The 20,666-nt window shown below is 37.0% G+C and overlaps 1 protein-coding gene across 1 annotated transcript in view; it reads left to right on the top strand.

Annotated features, from left to right (window-relative positions):
- CCDC192 (coiled-coil domain containing 192) overlaps positions 1-20,666 on the top strand; it is a 184,882-nt gene that overhangs the window by 79,129 nt on the left and 85,087 nt on the right. The window contains exons 4-5 of the mRNA XM_078004367.1: positions 14,136-14,267; positions 15,119-15,175. Of these exons, the coding sequence (XP_077860493.1) occupies positions 14,136-14,267; positions 15,119-15,175 (189 nt within the window). The remainder of the gene's footprint in view (positions 1-14,135; positions 14,268-15,118; positions 15,176-20,666) is intronic.

Here is a 20,666-nt window from a genome sequence, read left to right on the forward strand (position 1 = left end):
GTGAATAGTACTGTAATAAACATGGAAGTACATATATTTCTTTGATATAGTATGTTCCTTCTTTTTTTTTTTTTTTTTTTTTTTTTTTTTTTTTTTTTTTTTTTTTTTTGAGACGGAGTCTCGCTCTGTCGCCCGGGCTGGAGTGCAGTGGCCGGATCTCAGCTCACTGCAAGCTCCGCCTCCCGGGTTTACGCCATTCTCCTGCCTCAGCCTCCCAAATAGCTGGGACTACAGGTGCCCGCCACCTCGCCCGGCTAGTTTTTTGTATTTTTTTTTTTAGTAGAGACGGGGTTTCACCGTGTTAGCCAGGATGGTCTTGATCTCCTGACCTCGTGATCCGCCCACCTCGGCCTCCCAGAGTGCTGGGATTACAGGCTTGAGCCACCGCGCCCGGCCGATATAGTATGTTCTTTCTTTTGGATATATACCAAACAGTGAGATAGCTGAATCATATGGTCATTTTAGTTTTAGTTTTTGGAGGAACCTATATAATGTCTTCCATTATGACTATATTACTTTACATTCCCACCAACAGTGTATGGGTATCCCTCTTTCTCTGAATACTCACCAGCGTTTGTCCTCTTTTGTTCTTTTGATAATAGCCATTCTAACTGGGGTGAGTTGATATCTCATTGTGGTTTTGATTTGCATTTTTCTAATGATTAGTGATGTGGAGCACTTTTTCATGTACCTATTGGCCATTTGTATGTCTTCTTTTGAAAAATTTCTATTTAAATCTTTTACCAATTTTCAGATTGGATGATTATTATTATTATTGCTGTTGAGTTGTTTGAGTCCCTTATATATTCTGGACTTTAATCCCTTGTCAGCTGGATAGTTTGTAAATATTTTCTCACATTCTTTAGGTGGTCTCTTCACTTTTTTAAGTGTTTCTTTCTCTGGGCAGAAGCTTTTTAGCTTGATGCAATCCCATTTGTCTATTTTTGCTATGGTCACCTGTGCTTTTACCTGTGGTTTTTGTGCTTTTACCTGAAGCATTTCCCCAATGTTCTCTTCTAGTATTTTCATAGTTTCAGGTTGTACATTTAAGTATTTAACCCATTCTTTTTATTTTTGTACATGGTGGAAGAAGGGGTTCTATTTTCATCCTTCTACATATGGATATCCTGATTTCCTCATACCATTTATTAAAGAGACTGTCCTTTATCCTTTGTATGCTCTTGGCATTTTTATTAAAAATGAGCTGACTGTAAGTGTGTGAATTTTTTTTTTTTTTTTTTTGGTTCTTTATTTTGTTCCATTTGTCTGTGTATCTGTTTCATTTTTGTTGGGGATGGTTTTTTGTTGTTGTTGTTTTGTTTTGTTTTGTTTTGTTTTTGGGGTTTTTATGCCAGTATTGTGTTGTTTTGGTTACTATAACTCTGTAATGCAGTTTGAAATTAGCTTTCAGCTTTGCTCTTTTTGGTCAAGATTGCTTTGGTTGTTCAGGGATTTTATGGTTCTGTATGAACTTTAAGTTTTTTTTTTTTATTTCTGTGAAGGATGTTACTGGTATTTTGATAAGGATTGCTTTGAATCTGTGGATCACTTTGGGTAGTAAAGACATTTTAACAATGTTAATTCTTCCAATCCTTGAGTGTGGAATATCTTTCTATTTTCTTATATCCTCTTCAATTTTTTTTAACCAGGATTTTATAATGTTTCTTACAGAGATCTCTTATTTCTTTCATTAAATTTATTTATATGTTTTGTTTCCAACTATTGTATATGAGATTGCTTTCTCAATTTGTTATTCAGGTTGATTGCATTTAGCATATAGAAACACTACTGATTTTTGTATGTTGATTTTGTATCTGCAGCTTTACTGAATTTATTTATCTGTTCTAGCAGTTTTTTGTTTGTGTGTTTGTTTTGTTTTGTTTGAGACAGAGTCTCACTCTGTTGCCCAGGCTGGAGTGCAATGGCACAGTCTTGGCTCACTGCAACCTCCACCTCCCAGGTTCAAGCAATTCTCCTGCCTCAGCCTCCTGAGTAGCTGGGACTACAGGTGTGTGCCACCATGCCCAGCTAATTTTTGTATTTTTAGTAGAGACGAGGTTTCACCATGTTGGCCAGGATGGTCTCAATCTCTTGACCTCGTGATCTGTCTGCCTCGGCCTCCCAAAGTGCTGGGACTACAGGCATGTGCCACCACGCCTGGCCTCTAGGAGTTTTTGATGGAGTCTTTAGGTTTTTCTAAATATAACTTTATGTCTTTGGGAAAGAAGAATAATTTGACATATTCTCTCCAATTTCAGTGCCTTTTATTTCTTTTTATTGCCTAATTGCTCTGGCTAGGACTTCCAGTACTATGTTGAATAAAAGTGGTGTAAGCAAGCATTCTTGTCTTGTTCCAGATCTTAGCAGAAAGGCTTTCAATTTTTCCCTTCCCAGTATGATATTAGTTGTGGACTTGTCATGTATGACCTTTATCATGTTGAGGCTTGTTTCTTCTATATTCAGTTTATGCAGACTTTATTTATTTATTTATTTTTGAGATGGAGTCTCACTCTGTCACCCAGGTTGGAGTGCAGTGGCGCAATCTTGGCTCACTGCAAGCTCCGCCTCCTAGGTTCACACCATTCTCCTGCCTCCACCTCCTAAGTAGCTGGGACTACAGGTGACTACCACCATGCCCTGCTAATTTTTTGTATTTTTTTTTAGTAGAGACGGGGTTTCACTATGTTAGCCAGGATGGTCTCGATCTCCTGACCTCGTGATCTTCCCGCCTTGGCCTCCCAAAGTGCTGTGATTACAGGAGTGAGCCACTGCGCCCGGTGATGCAGGCTTTTTTTAAAATCATAAGAGGATGTTGAATTTTACTGCATGCTTTTTTAAGCATTATTGAAAGGATCTTATAATTTTTCTCCTTAATTCTGTTGATGTGACATATTAATTTGCATATGTCAAACCATCCTTGCATCCCTGGGATGAGTCCCACTTGATTATGATGAATGATCTTTTAAATTTGATGTTAAATTTGGTTTACTAGTATTTTCTTGAGGATTTTTGCATCTATGCTTATCAGGAATATTGGCCTGTAGTTTTCTTTCTGTGTGTGTGTTTCTGTCTGGTTTGGTATCAGGTTAATGCTGGCCTCATAGAATAAGTTTGGAAGTATTCTTTCCTTTTTAACTTTTTTGAAGAATTTGTGTAGCATTGGTATTCTTCTTTAAATGTTTGGTGGAATTCATCAGTGACCTCAACAGGCTTTTCTTTGATTGGAGACTTTTTAATCCTGCTTTGGTTTCATTACTCATTATTGGTCTGTTCAAATTTTCTATTTCTTCATTGTTCAATCTTGGTGGGTTTTTATGTTCAGGAATTTATCAGTTTCTTCAGTGTTTTCCAATTTTTTGATGAATAATTGTCTTAGTAGTCCTAATGATCCTTTGTATTTCTGTGGTATCATTTGTAATGCCTCCTTTTTTATTTCCAATTGTATTTATTTGAGTTTTCTCTCTTTTTTTCTTTAGTCTAGCAAAGGTTTGTCAGATTTGTTTATTTTTTCAAAAAAAATGCTTCATTTTATCTTTTGTACATTTTTAGTTTTAATTTTATTGAGTTTTGCTCAGATCTTTATTATTTCATTTCTTCTACTAATATTGAGTTTGTCCAGTTCTTGCTTTTCTAGTTCCTTGAGGTACATCATTAGGTTGTTTATTTGAAGTCTTTCTTTTTGTGTGTGTGTTAGATGTTTATTGTTATAATTCTTTTTGCTGCATCCATTAGGTTCTGGTTTGTTGTATTGCCATTTTCATTTTTCTGTCCTGAAGAATGTTCCATGTGCTGATGAGAAAAAATATACTGTGCATCAGTTGGATGTAATGTTTTGTAAATGTCTGTTAGGTCCATTTGCTCTAGAGCACGGTTAACTCCAAATTTTTCTTTCTTTCTTGATTTTCTGCCTGAATAATGTCTTCATTGCCAAAAGTGGAATGTTGCAGTTTCCTCCTATTATCACGTTGCAGTCTATTTCTTCCTTTACATCTATTAATATTTGCTTGTGTATTTGGATGCTCTGGTATTGGGTACAATTCGTTTCCTATTGTTATTTCCTCTTACTTAATTGACACCTTGATTTTTATATAATGACCTTCTTTGTCACTTTTTACAATTTTGACTTAAAGTCTACTTTAACTGATGTAAGTATAGCCGTTCCTGCTCTTTTTTGGTTTATTTTTTATATTGCCCACTTCTTCACAAAGTGTTCTAGTTATTATTTTTTTAGGTTTGTCTTTTATCTTCTTATTAAAGATAGAAGTGGTTTGAATACAATAGTTGCAATATTAGTATAGTTAGTGTCATTTTCTTTCCATTTGAAGAACTCTCTTTAACATTTCTTATAATGACAAATTTCCTTAGCTTTTGTTTGTCTTGGAAAGTCTTTGTAGTTCCCTCATGTCTGAAGGATAACTTTGCTGAGTACAGCATTCTTGCCGGGAATTTTTTTCTTTTGCACTCTGAATATATCACTCCACTCCCTCCTGACCTGTATTACTTTCAGGATCCCCCTTTGTAGTTGACCTTTGTGAGTTTAATTATAATATGTCTTAGGGTATTCTTATTTGGGTTGAATCTAATTGGTGACTTTTGACTTTACTGTACCTGGATATTTATATATTTATACAGGTTTGGAAAGTTTTCTGTTATTATTTTTTTGAATAAGCTTTCTACCCTTTTGTCTTTCTCAGTTATCTTTTTAACTCCAATAACTTGAATGTTTGCTCTTTTGATGTTGTGCCATAGATCCCGTTAACTTTGTTTATCCCTTTTCATTCCTTTTTATTTTTTTCCTCTCTAATTGTGTGTTTTCAACTAGTCTTTCTTTGAGCTCACTAATTCTGTCTTCTGTTTGTCCAGTTCTGCTCTCAATTCAATTTTTGTTTCCTTCATTGTATTTTTCAGCTGTAGGATTTCTGTTTTTTAAATTATTTTTATCTCTTCCTTAAGTGTCTTTGATAAATTTCTGAATTGATTCTCAGTGTTTTATTGAAGTTCATTGAGCTTTCTTAGAACAGCTATTTTGAATTATTTGTCTGAAAGATCACACATCTTCATCACTTCAGAGTTGCTCTCTGACACTTAACCATTGGATAAGCCATATTTCCCTGAATGTTCTTGATGCTTTTGTAGGTGCAATAAGGTCTGCATGTTGAGGGACTAGGTATTTGTTTTTGTCATCACAGTCTGGCTTTGTCTGTGCCAGTCCTCCTTTAGTGGGCCTTCCGGGGAATCCAAACTGACTGACTGTTGTGTTCCCTGAGCTGTGATCACTGCAGCCATCTTAGCACTAGAGAATGCTCTAAGCCTGGGCCTGCTGAAAGTCTCACAAGGGCTCTGAGGTTGATGTGGCTTTCTGGCCCAGATAGACCTGGGAAAAATCCAAGGAGGACTCTGGAACTGTGTAAAACTACTGGCCAGCACTTGAGTCTAGAAGACTGTTCCAGTGGCCCAGACAGGGATGTCTCCCAGCAGGTCTATGCACAAATGGGATAGGTCCCTAATTGCAGCAGGAGAGTCTGGATTTCAGACTGAGCCCCTTAAGAACCTACTGTTTGGGTCCCCAAAAAATCATATGTTAAAGTCTTAATCTTCAGTGGGATGGTATTTGGAGCGGGACTTTTGGAAAGTAATCAGGTTTACGTGCGGTCATGAGGGTGAAACACACATGATGAGATTCATACCCTTATAAGAAAAGGAGAAAACTAGAGGTCTCTATCTCTATTTTCCATTGAAGATACAATAAGAAAGCAACTATTTGTAATCCAGGAAGAGGGCCTTCAACAGAATCCAACTCTGCTGGCATTCTGAAATAAGACATCTAGCCTTGAGAGGTGTGAAAAATAAGTTTCTTGGTTTAGCCACCCAATCTATACTATATTTTGTTATAGTAGCTTGAAATGACTAAGACATCTATCTTCAAGTTTGGTGATTGTTTTATCTGCCAGTTTATATCTTCTATTGAACCCCTCTAGTGAATTTTTTCTTTTAGCCATTGTGCTTTTCAACTCCACAATTTCTATTTTTCTTTTTCTCCCTTCTTCTATTTCTCCTCCTCCTTCTTCTTCCTCTTCTTCTTCTTCTTCTTCTTCTTCTTCTTCTTCTTCTTCTTCTTCTTCTTCCTCCTCCTCCTCCTCCTCCTCCTCTTCTTCTTCTTCTTCTTCTTCTTCTTCTTCTTCTTCTTCTTCTTCTTCTTCTTCTTCTTCTTCTTCTTCTTCTTCCTCTCCTCCTCCTCCTCCTCCTCCTCTTCTTCTTCTTCTTCTTCTTCTTCTTCTTCTTCTTCTTCTTCTTCTTCTTCTTCTTCTTCTTCCTCTCCTCCTCCTCCTCCTCCTCATCTTTCTTCTTCTCCTTCTCCTTTTCTGCTTCTGCCTCTTTTTTGAGATAGGGTCACGCTCTGTCACCGAGGCTGGAGTGCAACAGCACAATCTCAGCTTACTGCAACCTCTACTGGGCTCAAGCAATCCTCCCATCTCAGCCTCCTGCATAGCTGAGATTACAGCTGCATACCGCCACATCCAGCTAATTTTTTTTTTTTGTATATTTTATAGAGATGATGATATGGTTTGGTTGTGTCTCCACCCAAATTTCATCTTAAATTTTAGTTCCTATAATCCCCATGTGTCCTTGGAGGCCCCCTGTGGTAGGTAATTGAATCATGGGAGTGGTTAATCCCACACTGCTGTTCTCATGATAGTGAGTGAGTTCTCATGAGATCTGATGGTTTTATAAGGGGCTTTTCCTCCTTTTCCTTGGCACTTCTTGCTGCTGCCATGTGAAGAAGGACATATTTGCTTCCCCTTCCACAATAACTGTGTTTCCTGAGGCCTCCCAGTCATGTTGAACTGTGAGTCAATGAAACCTCTTTCCTTTATAAATTGCCCAGTCTCAGGTATGTCTTTATTAGCAGCAAGAGGATGGACTAATACAGACAGAATTTCACTTTTTTGCCCAGGTTTGTCTCAAATTCCTGAGCTCAAGCAATCCACCCAACTTGGCCTCCCAAAGTGCTGGAATTACAGGCATAAGCCACCACTCCCAGCATTACTTGGTTCCTTCTTATAATCTCTGTCTCCTTATGTATATTCTCAACTTGCTCATACTTTGTTCTCCTGATTTTCCTTACTTCTTTGCCCATGGTTTCTTTCACCTCTTCGAACATATTTATTTGTCCAGTAAGTCTGGAATTTGCTCTCTAGGCTTCCTGAAGAATGGTTTCTGTCTGTGTCTTCTTTTTCTTATGAATTGGCCGTACTTTACCTTGTAAGATTTATAATATTTTGCTGAGAATTTAACATTTTATATATTATAATGTCATAATTCTAGAAATCAGATTCTTCTCCTACCCCAAGGTTTGGTGTTGCTGCCTGTTGAAGACTGCTGTCATCCATTTGTTCAATGACTTTTTCAACTAATGTTGCAAAGACTATATTCCTTATCATGTATGGTCACTGAAGTCTCTATTCCAATATTTCTGCAGCCAGTGACCTGACAGGAATTTCCTTGTATTCCAGTATCTTTCTTCATCAAGCATTTCTCTGGAAGCTGAAAGAGTCCTGCTACACTCCAGAGTTCTGAATAATTGATTCTGACAGTTCTTGCCAGTTCAGTAATTATTTTTGTGAAAGGACCAATTCCTAGAACTTCTTATTTTGTCATCTGCTGTGATGTTCAAATCATTTTATTAAGTGTTACTTAAATATAATTCCAAAATATATCAGTACCCTTTCTTGACTGCAACAATATGGTACAATAGATATAGTTTATCTTCCTTTGACTTTTAATATATTGCAATAACTTTATAGTGTTCTTTTATTGGACATTGGAGTAAATATTGAAAGTTGAATTTTCTGAGTAGATTTGCAGAGCTTCAAATTTATATGTGACAATTGTTACCTCGCTGTACACAATTTTTCAGATGAATGTTGTTCATTCTGTTTAAATGATCTCCTCCTTCCAAACTTGTTAGGACCACGGGTGGAGGGAACAGAGTCCTGGTCTTCACAAGGTATCATATGTAGAATATTAGCTTCCCAACATCATGTAAACTATATATTTCAGCAAAGGTGGCTAATTACAATATATAGAAATTGGTCATTTAAAGAATGGATGCATTTCTACTTTCTTTTTTGTAAGCAAATACATGAAACTAAATTAGGCTGAGCTTTCTTTTTCTATGCTCTTTCAAGAAAGGTAGTCTCTAAAAACAAGAAGTTTTTATTAATAAACAAACATTTAAAAAGCAATAAAAAGGAAGTTATGCCCAAGTTTCTCAGAATTTAAAAAATTCAACTCTGATATCTTGCAGTTGTTAACTTGAATTTCCTTATTTATGTTGATACCTTGTTTCCTATCCCATAATTAAATGTGAGTTTAGGCAGAATGCCTAAGTGAATCCCAAATTGAGAATTATACTTTAAAAAGCTTTAAAACCCCTATCAAGACAATGAAGTAAATTTAAGATGGCAGCTAACATCTTGTGATTAAGCAGTAGAGCACAATCTTTTTCACAGAGCTTAAATTTTTTTAAAAAAATCTCAGATGTGTAACTTATTTTAGTCTCATTTCTCCTTTTCCCTTCTGGATTATCAGGTGTGTTTGATAGGCCATTTGCAGTGGGGATGGGGTATATCAATTGTCCTATGTTGATAAACAATTTCACCATTATATAATAGAATCCAATAGTAAATTATTAGTTCTTGCTACAACTTGTCTGTGTAAGGAGGAAAAAATAACATCCCTTTATCTTGCTTTTGTGAAGTGATGTTACATATGAGAATTAAGACTCACAGTTTAAAAGTTAATAAATGGAATAATCTTAGCAAAGATTGCTCCTGGCCAATTAGACTGTATCTTATTATACATTTTGACAGAATTCCTCATCCATCCTTCTGGGGAATTTGCAACCTAATCTGAACATATATGACTGGATAACTATCCTACTAAGATACAACAAGGTAGCATAGTAAAGTCCTATTATTCAAAAGAATAAAACTGCACCCCTTTCTTTCACAGTACACAAAAACTAACTCAAGATGGATTAAAGATTTAAATGTTCAACCTCAAACTATAAGAATCCTAGAAGAAAGCCTAGGAAGTACCATTCTGGACATTGGCCTTGGGAAAGAATTTATGACTAAGCTCTCAAAAACAACTGCAACAACAACAGAAATTGAAAAGTGGGTCCTAATTAAGCTAAAGAGCTTCTGTACCACAAAGAAAACTATTAACAATGTAAACAGATGACCTACAGGGTAGGAGAATAAATCTTCAAACTATGCATTTAACGTAGGTCTAATATTCAGAATCTACAAGAAACTTAAACATTTCAATAAGTGAAAAATTAAAAAAATTAAAAAGTGGGCAAAGGACATGAACAGACACTTCTCAAAAGAAGATATGCAGCAGCCAACAAACGTATGAAAAAGCGCCCCACATCACTAATCATCAGAGAAACACAAATCAAAACCACAATGTGGTACCATCTCGCACAAGTCAGAGTGGCCATTATTAAAAAGACAATAACAAGTGGTGGCGAAGCTGCTGAGAAAAGGGAACAATGTTCCCTTTTGTACAATGTTGGTAGGAATGTAAATTAGTTCAGCCACTAATTTAGAAAGCAGTTTGAAGATTTTTTCAAAGAATTAAAATAAAACTATCATTTAACCCACCATCTGATTACTGGGTGTATACTCAAAGGACAATAAATTGTTCTACCAAAAAGACATATTAACTTCATCGCAGCACTACTCACAATAACAAGACATCGAATCAATCTAGGTGCCCATCAACAGTGGATTGAATAAAGAAAATGTTGTGCAAATACACCTGGAATACTACACAGCCATAAAAAGAATGAAATCATCATCACGGATGCAGCTGGAGGCCATTACCCTAAGCAAATTAATACAGGAAGAGAAAAACAAACACTGCATGTTCTCACTTATAAGTGGGAGCTCAGCACTGGGTACACATGGACACGAAGATGGGACCAAAAGACACTGGGGACTACTAGAGGTGGGAGGGGAGGAAGAGGACCAAGGGCTGAAAAACTACCTGTTGGGTACTATGCTCACTACCTGGATGATGGAACCATTCATACCCCAAACCTCAGCATCATGCAATACACCCATGTAACAAATATGTACATACACTTTCTGAATCTAAAAAAAAAAGTTGAAATTATTTTAAAAATCCTATTATAGGCACCAAGGTTATAGAGTCAGTGAGTTGTGGAATTAAGACTAAAGCATAGGTATCCTGATTCTAAGTCAACATTTCTTAGAATTAAGCTGAACCTGAGCTAAATATATCTGAGTTAAAGAGATATTCAGTAAGAAACTTATTACAAAAGGAGAGGAAATAAGGGGTTAGTGTCTGTATAAAAGGAAGCAAGATGGTGGGTTAGAGAGAATTCTAAGATATTAGAAAAAAATTCCTGTAAGTATATAAATTAAGATCCTGAGAAATATTGCTGAAGTCCATATGGTAAGGAAAAAAAACATCACAGGCCTCATTGTGACAGGCAGTCTGAGTTAGGATTTGGATATGATATAAAACCAGGAATGGAGGCAGACAAATGAGGGCCAAAATCTAACCTCTTCTTATTAGCTTTGGAATCTTACACAAGTTAATTCACCACTAAAGCATTTAGTTTCTCAATATTTTTGATGATGATAACAAAAATATAAAGAAAATTGCTGATAGGGTTTTGAGCAATGACGTAAGGTAACATTTATATATGTAGCACCCAGCAGAATGCCTAGTATACTATATCTACCAAACATATGTTAGTTTCTGCTGTTTTTCATAAACTTTTCTTACTCGTGGTCAAGAACATGGAATCTTGATACCAAACAGCATATCCGTAGAATACTTTTGGCAACAGGTAATAGAAAACTCAACTCCTTAAACAATAAAGGAATTTATTGACTCACTAAGTGCAAGTTGCAGGGTAGGGTGTGCTTCAAGATTGGTTAATAAAGCACTTCAATAATGTCATCAAGAACTTAAGATTTTTCTGTTGTTTACTCTTCCTTTCTGAGTATGCCTGGTTTCCTGATGTCTGTAGGATGGCTGTAGTAGCATTCGCGTCTGGTCGGTGACAGAGGGTGCTTCTCCAAATCACTCTCCAATTCTGTGCAGTGTGAGTAACCCAAATTAGGTCACATCTCCTTATACGATAACTGTTGCTACAGGAAAGCCAAGCTATGATTAGTTTATGCTTTGATTCCTGAACCAATCAACAGCAAAGAGGATAGAATTGTCATGATAACCAGGGCCTATTTTGGAGCTGGGGTCAAATTTGAGTGTAGGGAGTCAAATCTGATGTCCACTACTAAAAAGTTGAATTCCAGAACTTACTTGCTATATCCTTTGATAAGTCATATAATTTTGTTGAAACTCAACTTCTTTATCTGCAAAATGGGAGCTATAATAGAATGAACCTTTAGGATGTTTTGAAGATAAATTGAGATACTAAAATAAATTTGAAAACAAAAGGCTCTGCAGACTGTCTGACATGTAGTAAGTACCCAAGAAATGTTAACTACTATTAATATTATTTATTCACCTATATAGTTTTGCATTTTATAATAGCTATTTTTAAATGATCTGACTTTCTGGCTAAAGTATGAGTTTTTTGAGGATATGAATGACATTGTTTTCATTTTTTAATCTACAAATTCTTACATATAATAAATGTCCAACTTATTTCTTTAACAAATGAGTGAATAAATGATGTCTTTTGAGTGAACAAATAGAGGCTTTCAAACAATAGAAGCTAGAGTTAAAAGAAAGACAATAAAATGGTAACGATGGATCACGTAACAAACAGAATATGGGAATAAAATGGACCCGACTGAGAGAGACTATACATGAGAAAAAAATAATTCCAGACATAGAGGGAGATTTCTCTGAACATTAGAGTGGTTATAGGAAATGAACAAATCAAATATGGTTTGAGTTCAGGGTATGCAGCTCATAAAGATTATGATGTCTTCAGATATTTTGTTTTTGTTTTACAATTTGATAAATAGGCTGGGCACAGTGGCTTACACCTGTAACCCTAGTACTCTGGGAGGCCGAGGCGGGCAGATCACTTGAGCTCAGGAGGTCGAGACCAGCCTGGGCAACATGGTGAAAACCCATCTCAAAAATACAAAGCATTAGCCAGGCATGGTGGTGTGAGCCTGTAGTCCCACCTACTCAGGAGGATGAGGTGGGAGGACGCCCTGAGCCCAAGAGGCGAAGGTTGCAGTGAGCAGAGATCGTGCCATTGCATTCCAACTTAGGTGACAAGGTGAGACTCTCTCTCACACACACACACACACACACACAAAATTGATAAATATTTAGATAAAACCCAGAAAAACACCTACTGTGATCTAGAGAGGCAGAAGAATAATTATAATAAGAGCTGCTAGGTGCTTGATATGTTCCAGGTATTGTTCTAAATGTTTCTGTTGTTTAAACTCATGTAATCCTTAAAAGCAACCCATGAGATAAGTAGTATTCTTTTCATCCCCATCGCTATTTACAGATTAAAAAACTCAAGCCCAGGTAGGTTGAGTAACTTGCTGAGATCACACAGATAGCAAACAGCAAAATTGAGTTTTTTTTTTTTTTTTTTCTTTTAAAGACGGAGTCTCACTCTGTTCCCCAGGCTGGAGTGCAATGGTGTGATGTTGGCTCACTGCAACCTCTGCCTCCTGGATTCAAGCGATTCTCCTGCCTCGGCCTCCCTAGTAGCTGGGACTACAGGCACCTGTCACCATGCCAGGCTAATTTTTGTACAAAACTGAGATTTTTTTTTTTACCTAAAGAATAAAGACACAAGACTCCTTGGCTTTAACCATCACACTATACTGTGTGTCTAATAAAATAGAAGGGTTGGCAGAGAAGCCAGACTGCAATCCCAAACCACCATGGACTCAGGAGTTAAACACGTGTTAGTGATCATGAGGAGCACCTCTGGTCTCCAAGGCCACCACGAGCCAAAAGGCATGGCCAGCAGTTTGTAACATGTGTGTTCCCTCTAACCCTTATTTTGCACTTTCTCAATCTGCGGCACGTAACACAATGGCTGTGGAGGGGGCAACTGAACAAACATTTGTCCGGTGAATGAGTGTGTGGCTGGATAGTTTGGTGCCGGTGTGTATGATGTGTTCACAGTATATATGATACGCCAGTATGTATGATGGGCCAGTATAGAGAACATGCTTATTTCCTTGGCAGACTGAATTCTTCGTGCTTCCACATTTGATACATTGTCTTTAAAAATCTAAGGACAATTAAGTTTTTTCAAGATGAGACAACTTGCCTTGCAACAACATTCAGAGTAATGCAAAAGAAATGTAGAGATAATCCATGCTTCAGAGAGTACCCTGGGAGTTGAGTTGCAGTGAATACAGACTTGTGTGTCCCTTTCCAGGGAGTCTTTCAGGATTGTTGCTGAACTGTAGAGAAAAAGCACAATAGCTGTCAGAATGAAAGGAGAAGCTAGTACAGGCGCTCTCCAAGGGAATTAGAGACTAAGGACTATCAAACTACCACTTTCCTCAAGAGGAATCTACAAACAGTCAAACAAAGACAAAGTCATTGCTAGGAATTTTTTGGTTGTGGCTTAGCATAGATCTGCCTTTGATCAGATTTTAACTTGAAATTCCTGCATATACCCCAGTTCCATGCACCCTGCCGCTTCTGTGGCGAACATTCAGGAGAGTCAGAACTCCCATTCTTTCTAGATAGCTGTAGCCGCCTAAGAGTTAAGTTTCAAGGACCATATATAAATCACAATACAAGTTTTAAATTCAGCTGTACAAATAAAGTGCAATCTTGAAACCCAGTGAAGATGAGTGTTGAGATCTTTGCACTAGAAATTTCACTATTTCTAGTATTTCTATATTCTCCGTTGTAACTCGGTGATTTCATCTCTTGTTCAGAAAGATCTTAGTTATAAACAATAAATAAAATCAATTTTTTCCTTCTTTCTCTATGCTAATTTATCATTTATGAGGAATGCTCCAGAAGCTGTTTTCATATTTAATAGATACTGGTGGAAAATAAATTATTTCTAAGTTGAATTTTTAAAACATCACTGTACTTACATACTCTTATAAAGAAAATATCTTTAGCTTTCAGTCTCTGAAGGAACAAAGTCAAAACTGCTTGAACAAGTATCCCGGCTGGAGGAAAAACTGGAGGCTGTGGACCACAAGGAAGCCAGTGGAGAACCATATGAAAAAATGGTTCTTGTGAAAAACCAGGTATGTTGTAGAACAACGTCATCTTTATTTTAATAGTTACCTAATTTTATATGAACTGATAATCCTGGAAAACCATTTCAGTCTGGATTAAAAGTTCATATTTTTAAGTTCACAATGGTAAATAACAATATTTGTATTTGCTAAAAGTAATTTTATTCCCTGATGAATATTGACATAAAATTTATTTTGGTAGTAGTAGTTTTAAAGTTTGTTTGATATGTATCCTTTTGAATAATATTAGCTGAATATTCTATTTATTTTATAAATGGTATTGACTGCACAAATTTCTCTTAGTTGTCAACGTTGGAGTGTTTCTTTCTGTGCAGTAAAACAAGAGGATCATAACATTTGGCATATGTTTCTTAATCAATTACTTTATAAGAAATGATTAATCTCTGAATATCTGAGTGTTAAAATATATATCATTATATAAATTTAGCTCTTGTTAAGTCCAAAGGGTTTGCATCTGCTCTTGGAATATATGAATACACTCTCATGTGAAGGCATATATATATATGTATATATATATGCAATATATATGATATACATATCATATATATATGATATAGGGACATTTGCATTAACCATAGCATGTCAAGCTAACATTATCTTACTCAGGCATATCCTAGTTCTTAATATATTTGTGTGTTTTTATTTTGGGCTCTTTCATAAAATGGAAGAGAAATAGGAATGGTGGGATGATTTCTCCAATGATGATTTTCAAAACCTGTAGCTGAAATAATGCTGCCATTCACAAGATTTGAAAACTGATACACATTTATGTCTGCAATAGGTTGAGTATGTAAAAGAAAGAGTTACACACTTAGTTTCTAAACTTGTCTCCTTTTCAGTGCATCCAGAAATTGCAAGCTGAAGTAAAAGCTTCCCAGGAGCAACTTACAGCCCAGGTAAGTGTTTGCCTCCTTTTTTCATCCCTTTATTTACGTCATTGTTAGCTTGGAAATGAACAGAAACTGGAAAGAAGTTATAAATGAGTTTTGCCTGGTGCAAACCAAATCACAAGGCTAAAAATGAGTAGTTCTACTGAGTCTACACAGCTTCTTTTCATACCTAAAATTCTGATTTTTGTGGATGACAAAAATTCCAAACTGAGCTCTTATATATAATCAGATGGCCTAATCAGGTGTTATCATGAGAAGAGAACTGCAGGGCAGAAAGATGAAGAAGCCAGCCTAGTTGGGTGAGTAGGTGGAAGTGGAGAGATGTGGTAATTATTGACCCATCAGATAAAGGTCTAGAGAAGTGCTTCTTAAACTTTACTGTATGTAAGAATCACCTGATAGCTTCTTAAAACAAATTACTCAGATTCTGTTTCCTGCACGCCTAGGGGGGGGCCTGGGAATTTGCACTTTTGGATGATTCTAGATTCAGACAATGCTGCTGCTGCCAGTCTTCAGGACACACGTTAAGTAACGTTGTTTTTTATACATACATATATATATTACATATATTTAATATATATTATAATATATATTATGTTTATGTATAAATATATATATTCACTCTGCCCCAGCCTTGTGATTTTAGGCAAGTGACTATATAAACCAATCAGAGTGCATAGTTGCCCATTTTCTCCTGCAAGTACTCACCTGAGACAGACTCCATGAATTTCTACGGCAAATTTCATTTACACACTAGCCTATGTTTGCTCAGAGAACATGTGAGCATCTCCTGCCACCATGCCCTGTGTGTCTGTGACCATAAATCTGTCACCCTGCCACTATTCCTTCCCAAGGATCTGAACAACAAATGCCTTAGACATCTCCTCAAAGACTTGATTGCCATCCTTTTGGACATCTTTTTCATCCACATCTTGGCTGCTATGGAATGATTTCTTGATTAAAGACGCTGACCAATCACGTTAATGACCAACCTTAACTACACCAGGTTCCTCAGATAGACCTGAGACCTATGAGGTTGCCCTCCAAAAGACTGCAAGATAATACATTCTGGTGACAATTCCTTTGGGGTTTGGAATGAACTGACTTGGGTAAAATATTGGTAATTGTCCCCATTTTTGGGCTGGAGAAGAGAAAAGCTAATCTGCTGTGGCAGTTAGCAGAGCTTGTAACTCTAAATTCAGAATCTTTTTGGGGCTTGTATGCTCAATTGTCCAATATTGAAAATGACTAAGGCTTGCATTTGTAGCACTGTGACATATTTAGACAGAAATATGTCTCATTAACCAGTATTTTGTTGCAGATGCCTTTCCCCTGGTCTCCCCCTGAGGGTGCCAGATAATGACTATTGTCAGAGGATGTTCCGTCATGACAATTTGATACCCACAGTCATTCACATGGAAGAGGCTTTTAGCTCAAGAGTTTATATGGAGGGCAAATGTATTCACTAAGCCTCAGATATTAGCTTCCAGCATCTCTTTGTGAAAAACAGATGAAAAAATCATAGTTCCTGGTGCCTTAGGGAAATTCCTATGGTGTCTCCTTTAATTGACTAGTTACTATGGTTGCTATTCCTGTACCATGCTATTACTACTTGAGGCTTGTCTGAACTAGGATTTCTTCCCTGTATTAGGGCATTGATACCAATGACTGAGATTTCTCATATGTAATTGTCCAACATTCAGGTTTCAATATAGCAGTGTATTCATCAAGGTTTTGCTTCAATATGTCAAGAAAAACTTAAATGAAAACAGTATTAACAATAGTATTTATTGAAAGTGGATTATGTATTTTCTATGTGGAAGATATTTCACGTATCTATTTTAAGTCTCAACACAAGCCAACAAGGTAGTCATTAATTTTCAGAAAGAAAATGGAATCTTAAAAAGATTAGATCACTCGTCACACTCTGAAACCCATGATTTTGCTATTACAACTTGCTGTCTCTCCAAATTATATTCTCTATGTGCCATTTGAGGTATCAAATGGTGTTTATCAAGGCTCTATCTCCAACCTCCTTTTCTCTTTCTGTTCACTTTTGGTGATTCAGCAGTTCATAATGCTTCAACTCTCACTCCCATGCAAACAAACTGCCTTCTCCCACAGCAAGTTCCTTCTATCTTAAGCCTCCCCTGATTAGAGATCCGTAGTGTTTTAATGAGCATTTCTCAGAACATTGTCCCTGAAAAAAACATTCCATAGGATACTAAGAGGTATTCTGAAAAAAAAAAATAATAATAAACACCAAAAGTTAGGAAAGAGTGTTGGAAGCAAAGTTAAATGGGTTTATTTCCTGCAAGAGTTATCCATGTACAAACAATCTCCAAGAACAGGCTGTTGTCGGTCATTTTTCCAGAAGAGTTTGATTATGAATGGTGATTTGTAACATCCAGGTTTAGAGATGGCTGGTATATGGCATCAGATTGAAGTACTCTAGTTCTTAAATACGACCTGAATATCTTGCTGACACCTCAGGCTAAGCATATACAAAGCCAAGTTTATCATCTTCTGTTATTATCTCTTAAATACGTTTCTCTATTCATATCCCCCAGCCATGGTGGATAATATCACACTACTGGTTTTTTTTCTAGATTCAAACTACAAAGCAGTTTTAAAATCCTACCTCTCTCTGCCTCTGTCCTACTTTGGTTAGTTGTCAGGCCCTGAGTATGTTTGTACAAGTTATCTCACTTTCATATCTTCTATTCCATTATACTGCCACTTCTCTAGCTCTTTCTGATCGTCTTATATTTTAATTATTGTAACTGTCCCCAAATTGTTAACATTTGTGAGTGAATTCAGAGCCTCCCACAACCTCACTCCCCGTTGCAAAGTAGTCCACTTGCTCTGACGCCATCAAGCCCTATTGGCAGAGAAGAGAGAGGACAAAAATCTGTGTGTAGAGATTTGGAGTGGGTGCAGAAAACTAAACAGAGCAAAAGTATATCACTCACAGGGTGAATGTGATCTGCTGGAGGGGCAGAGAAGAGAAAGGGGATTAAAAAACCAGGGTGGTAGGAATGGAACACTGAAGATGGGGTGAGGGTTCTTCTGGAATAAGAGATGAGAGTTCTGAGGATGCTGAAGATTAGGAAATAATTTGAAGTATTAATAAGAGTTGCCTGGCAAAATATATACTCGAACCCCTTTAAGTGAGAGTCCCATGAAAAATCTGAAATTTCTGTTTGAGGTGTGCCTCCTTAATGTAACACCTGTGGGACTTGACCTCTATAATAGTCTCCTGGTTTCTGTACCTCCATCCTGAGTGAAGTTTCCAAAGCTAGTCCCTGCCCCTCATCTTCTCTTCTCCCTCACTCCCCTCTCTCTGCCTTATACTGAGCCTACTAGTAGAATGGAGCTGCTGTCTTTCTTTACACATCCAGTATTATTTGATGTTCTGTGATTTTTCAAACAATATACTCTTAAACTGGAATATCCTTCTCTCTTCTCTTCATTCAAGTAACTCTTTTCTGTCCTTGCAAGACTCAAGTTAGGCACCAACTTCTCCCTTAGTCCCCAGATTACTTTCTGTGGGTCCTCACAGCCTCCTTTAGATACATCTATTTGAGCTGTTAAAATAAACATTTTAGGCAAATTAAATTTAACAGAGTTCATTTGAGCAAAGAATGATGCCTGAATTGGGTAGAAATCAGAACCAGAAGAGGTTGAGAGAGCTCCATCCAGCAGCATGGGTAGCAAGCTTTTATAGGCGAAACACAGAAGCAAAGTAAACACATTATCTGTTGGCTACCTAAGTTAGGTATTTGCCTTATTTGGGTGTGGTTGGATCAGTTGGGTGCCTGTGATTGGCTGAAGCTCAGCTGTTTGTGATTGGCTGAAACCCAACTATCTGTTACAAAAAATATACTCCTAAGTTAGGTTTCAGTTTGTTAAGTAGGAACTCAAAATAGGGAGAGAACCTCAGGCCAGTGGCCTCCCGCTGGTTTAACGGAGCTCAATATACTGTACTTTGTTGACATTATCTGTTTGTATATCCATCCCCCCACTAGACTCCAGGGACATTGAAGGCAGCACTAAGAATGTGTCTCTGAATGCACTACACTAAGTACAGGGCTGGGTGCATTGTAGCTACTCAATACATTTTGCCGAATTGCATTGAATTTTACTCTGATCATGTCATTTCCTTCGTTCCAAAGCCTTGAGTGAGACAATGCTTGTCCATTATCCCAGAATAAAGTCTAACCTCCTGACCATGGTGTTTATCATGCTGACAGGGGGACCTGACCTCCTTTCCTGCCTCATCTCCATCTCCAACTGCGACCCCCAAGTGCACCCTGCATCCCTGCCCTAGCAGCTATGCTTGTAGTTCCTTGCTACCCTGAATACCTGTTCCTGCCATTGATTTTGCCAGACTTTCCCCACTCTTTATCAAGACTTTTTTTTCCAGGAAGTTCTCCCTGTCTATCAATCCAGAAGTAATCTCTCCTTCTTTGGTGCATTCACAGCACCTCTCTGCGCCTCTTTACAGTCATTTTTCACACTATGCCCCACAAGAGAATAATCTGATGTGGCCTCTTTTTCAAGACTGCAGGTTCCTGAGGAAATACGTCTGTTTATCTTTATGACTCCCACAGTGTCTGGCTCAATGTCTTGTACAGATTTTATTGAAACGATTGTTAAAATGGCTAAAAAAAAAATAAAATTATTTTGGCATCTGTGGGAGCATCCTTTATATATCAGGGAAAATCACTTTATGAAAAAGGATTGTATTCCGTGAAGATGTCAATATTACATCAGACATTAACTTAATGAGGCTGACACTTTCAAGATATAACATGCAAGTGACAAAAGGTAAGGATCTCTTAGAGGGGAAACAGAAGGGAAAAAATAGCAGAGAAAGAAAACACAGTTTCTGGAAATTTCTATTTCATGTGAAATAAAAAGAGTTTCTAAAGGAAACATGGTCTTAACATGAAAATTAACAACGTAGTATCTAGGCTTGCTTTTATTCAGAGTTCACTGCTCTAGAACTCAATAGTTGAATAATATTATTGTTTAATTAAATTGATAGCTATGAAATGGAGAGGAAATGAAAGCCTTAACATTTCAGAGTAATCATTTGTTAATACTTTGAAGATTAAAATCTCATCCCATTAAATTTACAGTGCCTAGTCACAACTTATACTTCTAAAGAAATTCTTAAGGGTTGCCCCTCCCAGTGCACATGTGGGCGCCCAGCCTGAGCCACCACTGGGCTAAGCTGCCCTGGGCATCTTTATCACTCCCTCCGGTGATTACTTATCCGCTTAACGACCTACATGGGATAAAACAAATATTTGAAGTGAATGTTTATATTTACTTAAAGATATCTGTTCATCTTAGGGCAATTTGAGTTAGGAAGAGGGATCTTAATAAAAAAATTCCTTTTAAAATTAATACCTTCCAAATTATGGAATCCATATGTTGCGTATGTTTAGTATTGGCAGGTATAAGTATGCTCAGCCCCATCTCTTCACTT

This window comes from Macaca mulatta, chromosome 6 (genome assembly GCF_049350105.2).
Source record: "Macaca mulatta isolate MMU2019108-1 chromosome 6, T2T-MMU8v2.0, whole genome shotgun sequence".
NCBI classification, from domain to species: Eukaryota; Metazoa; Chordata; class Mammalia; order Primates; family Cercopithecidae; genus Macaca; species Macaca mulatta.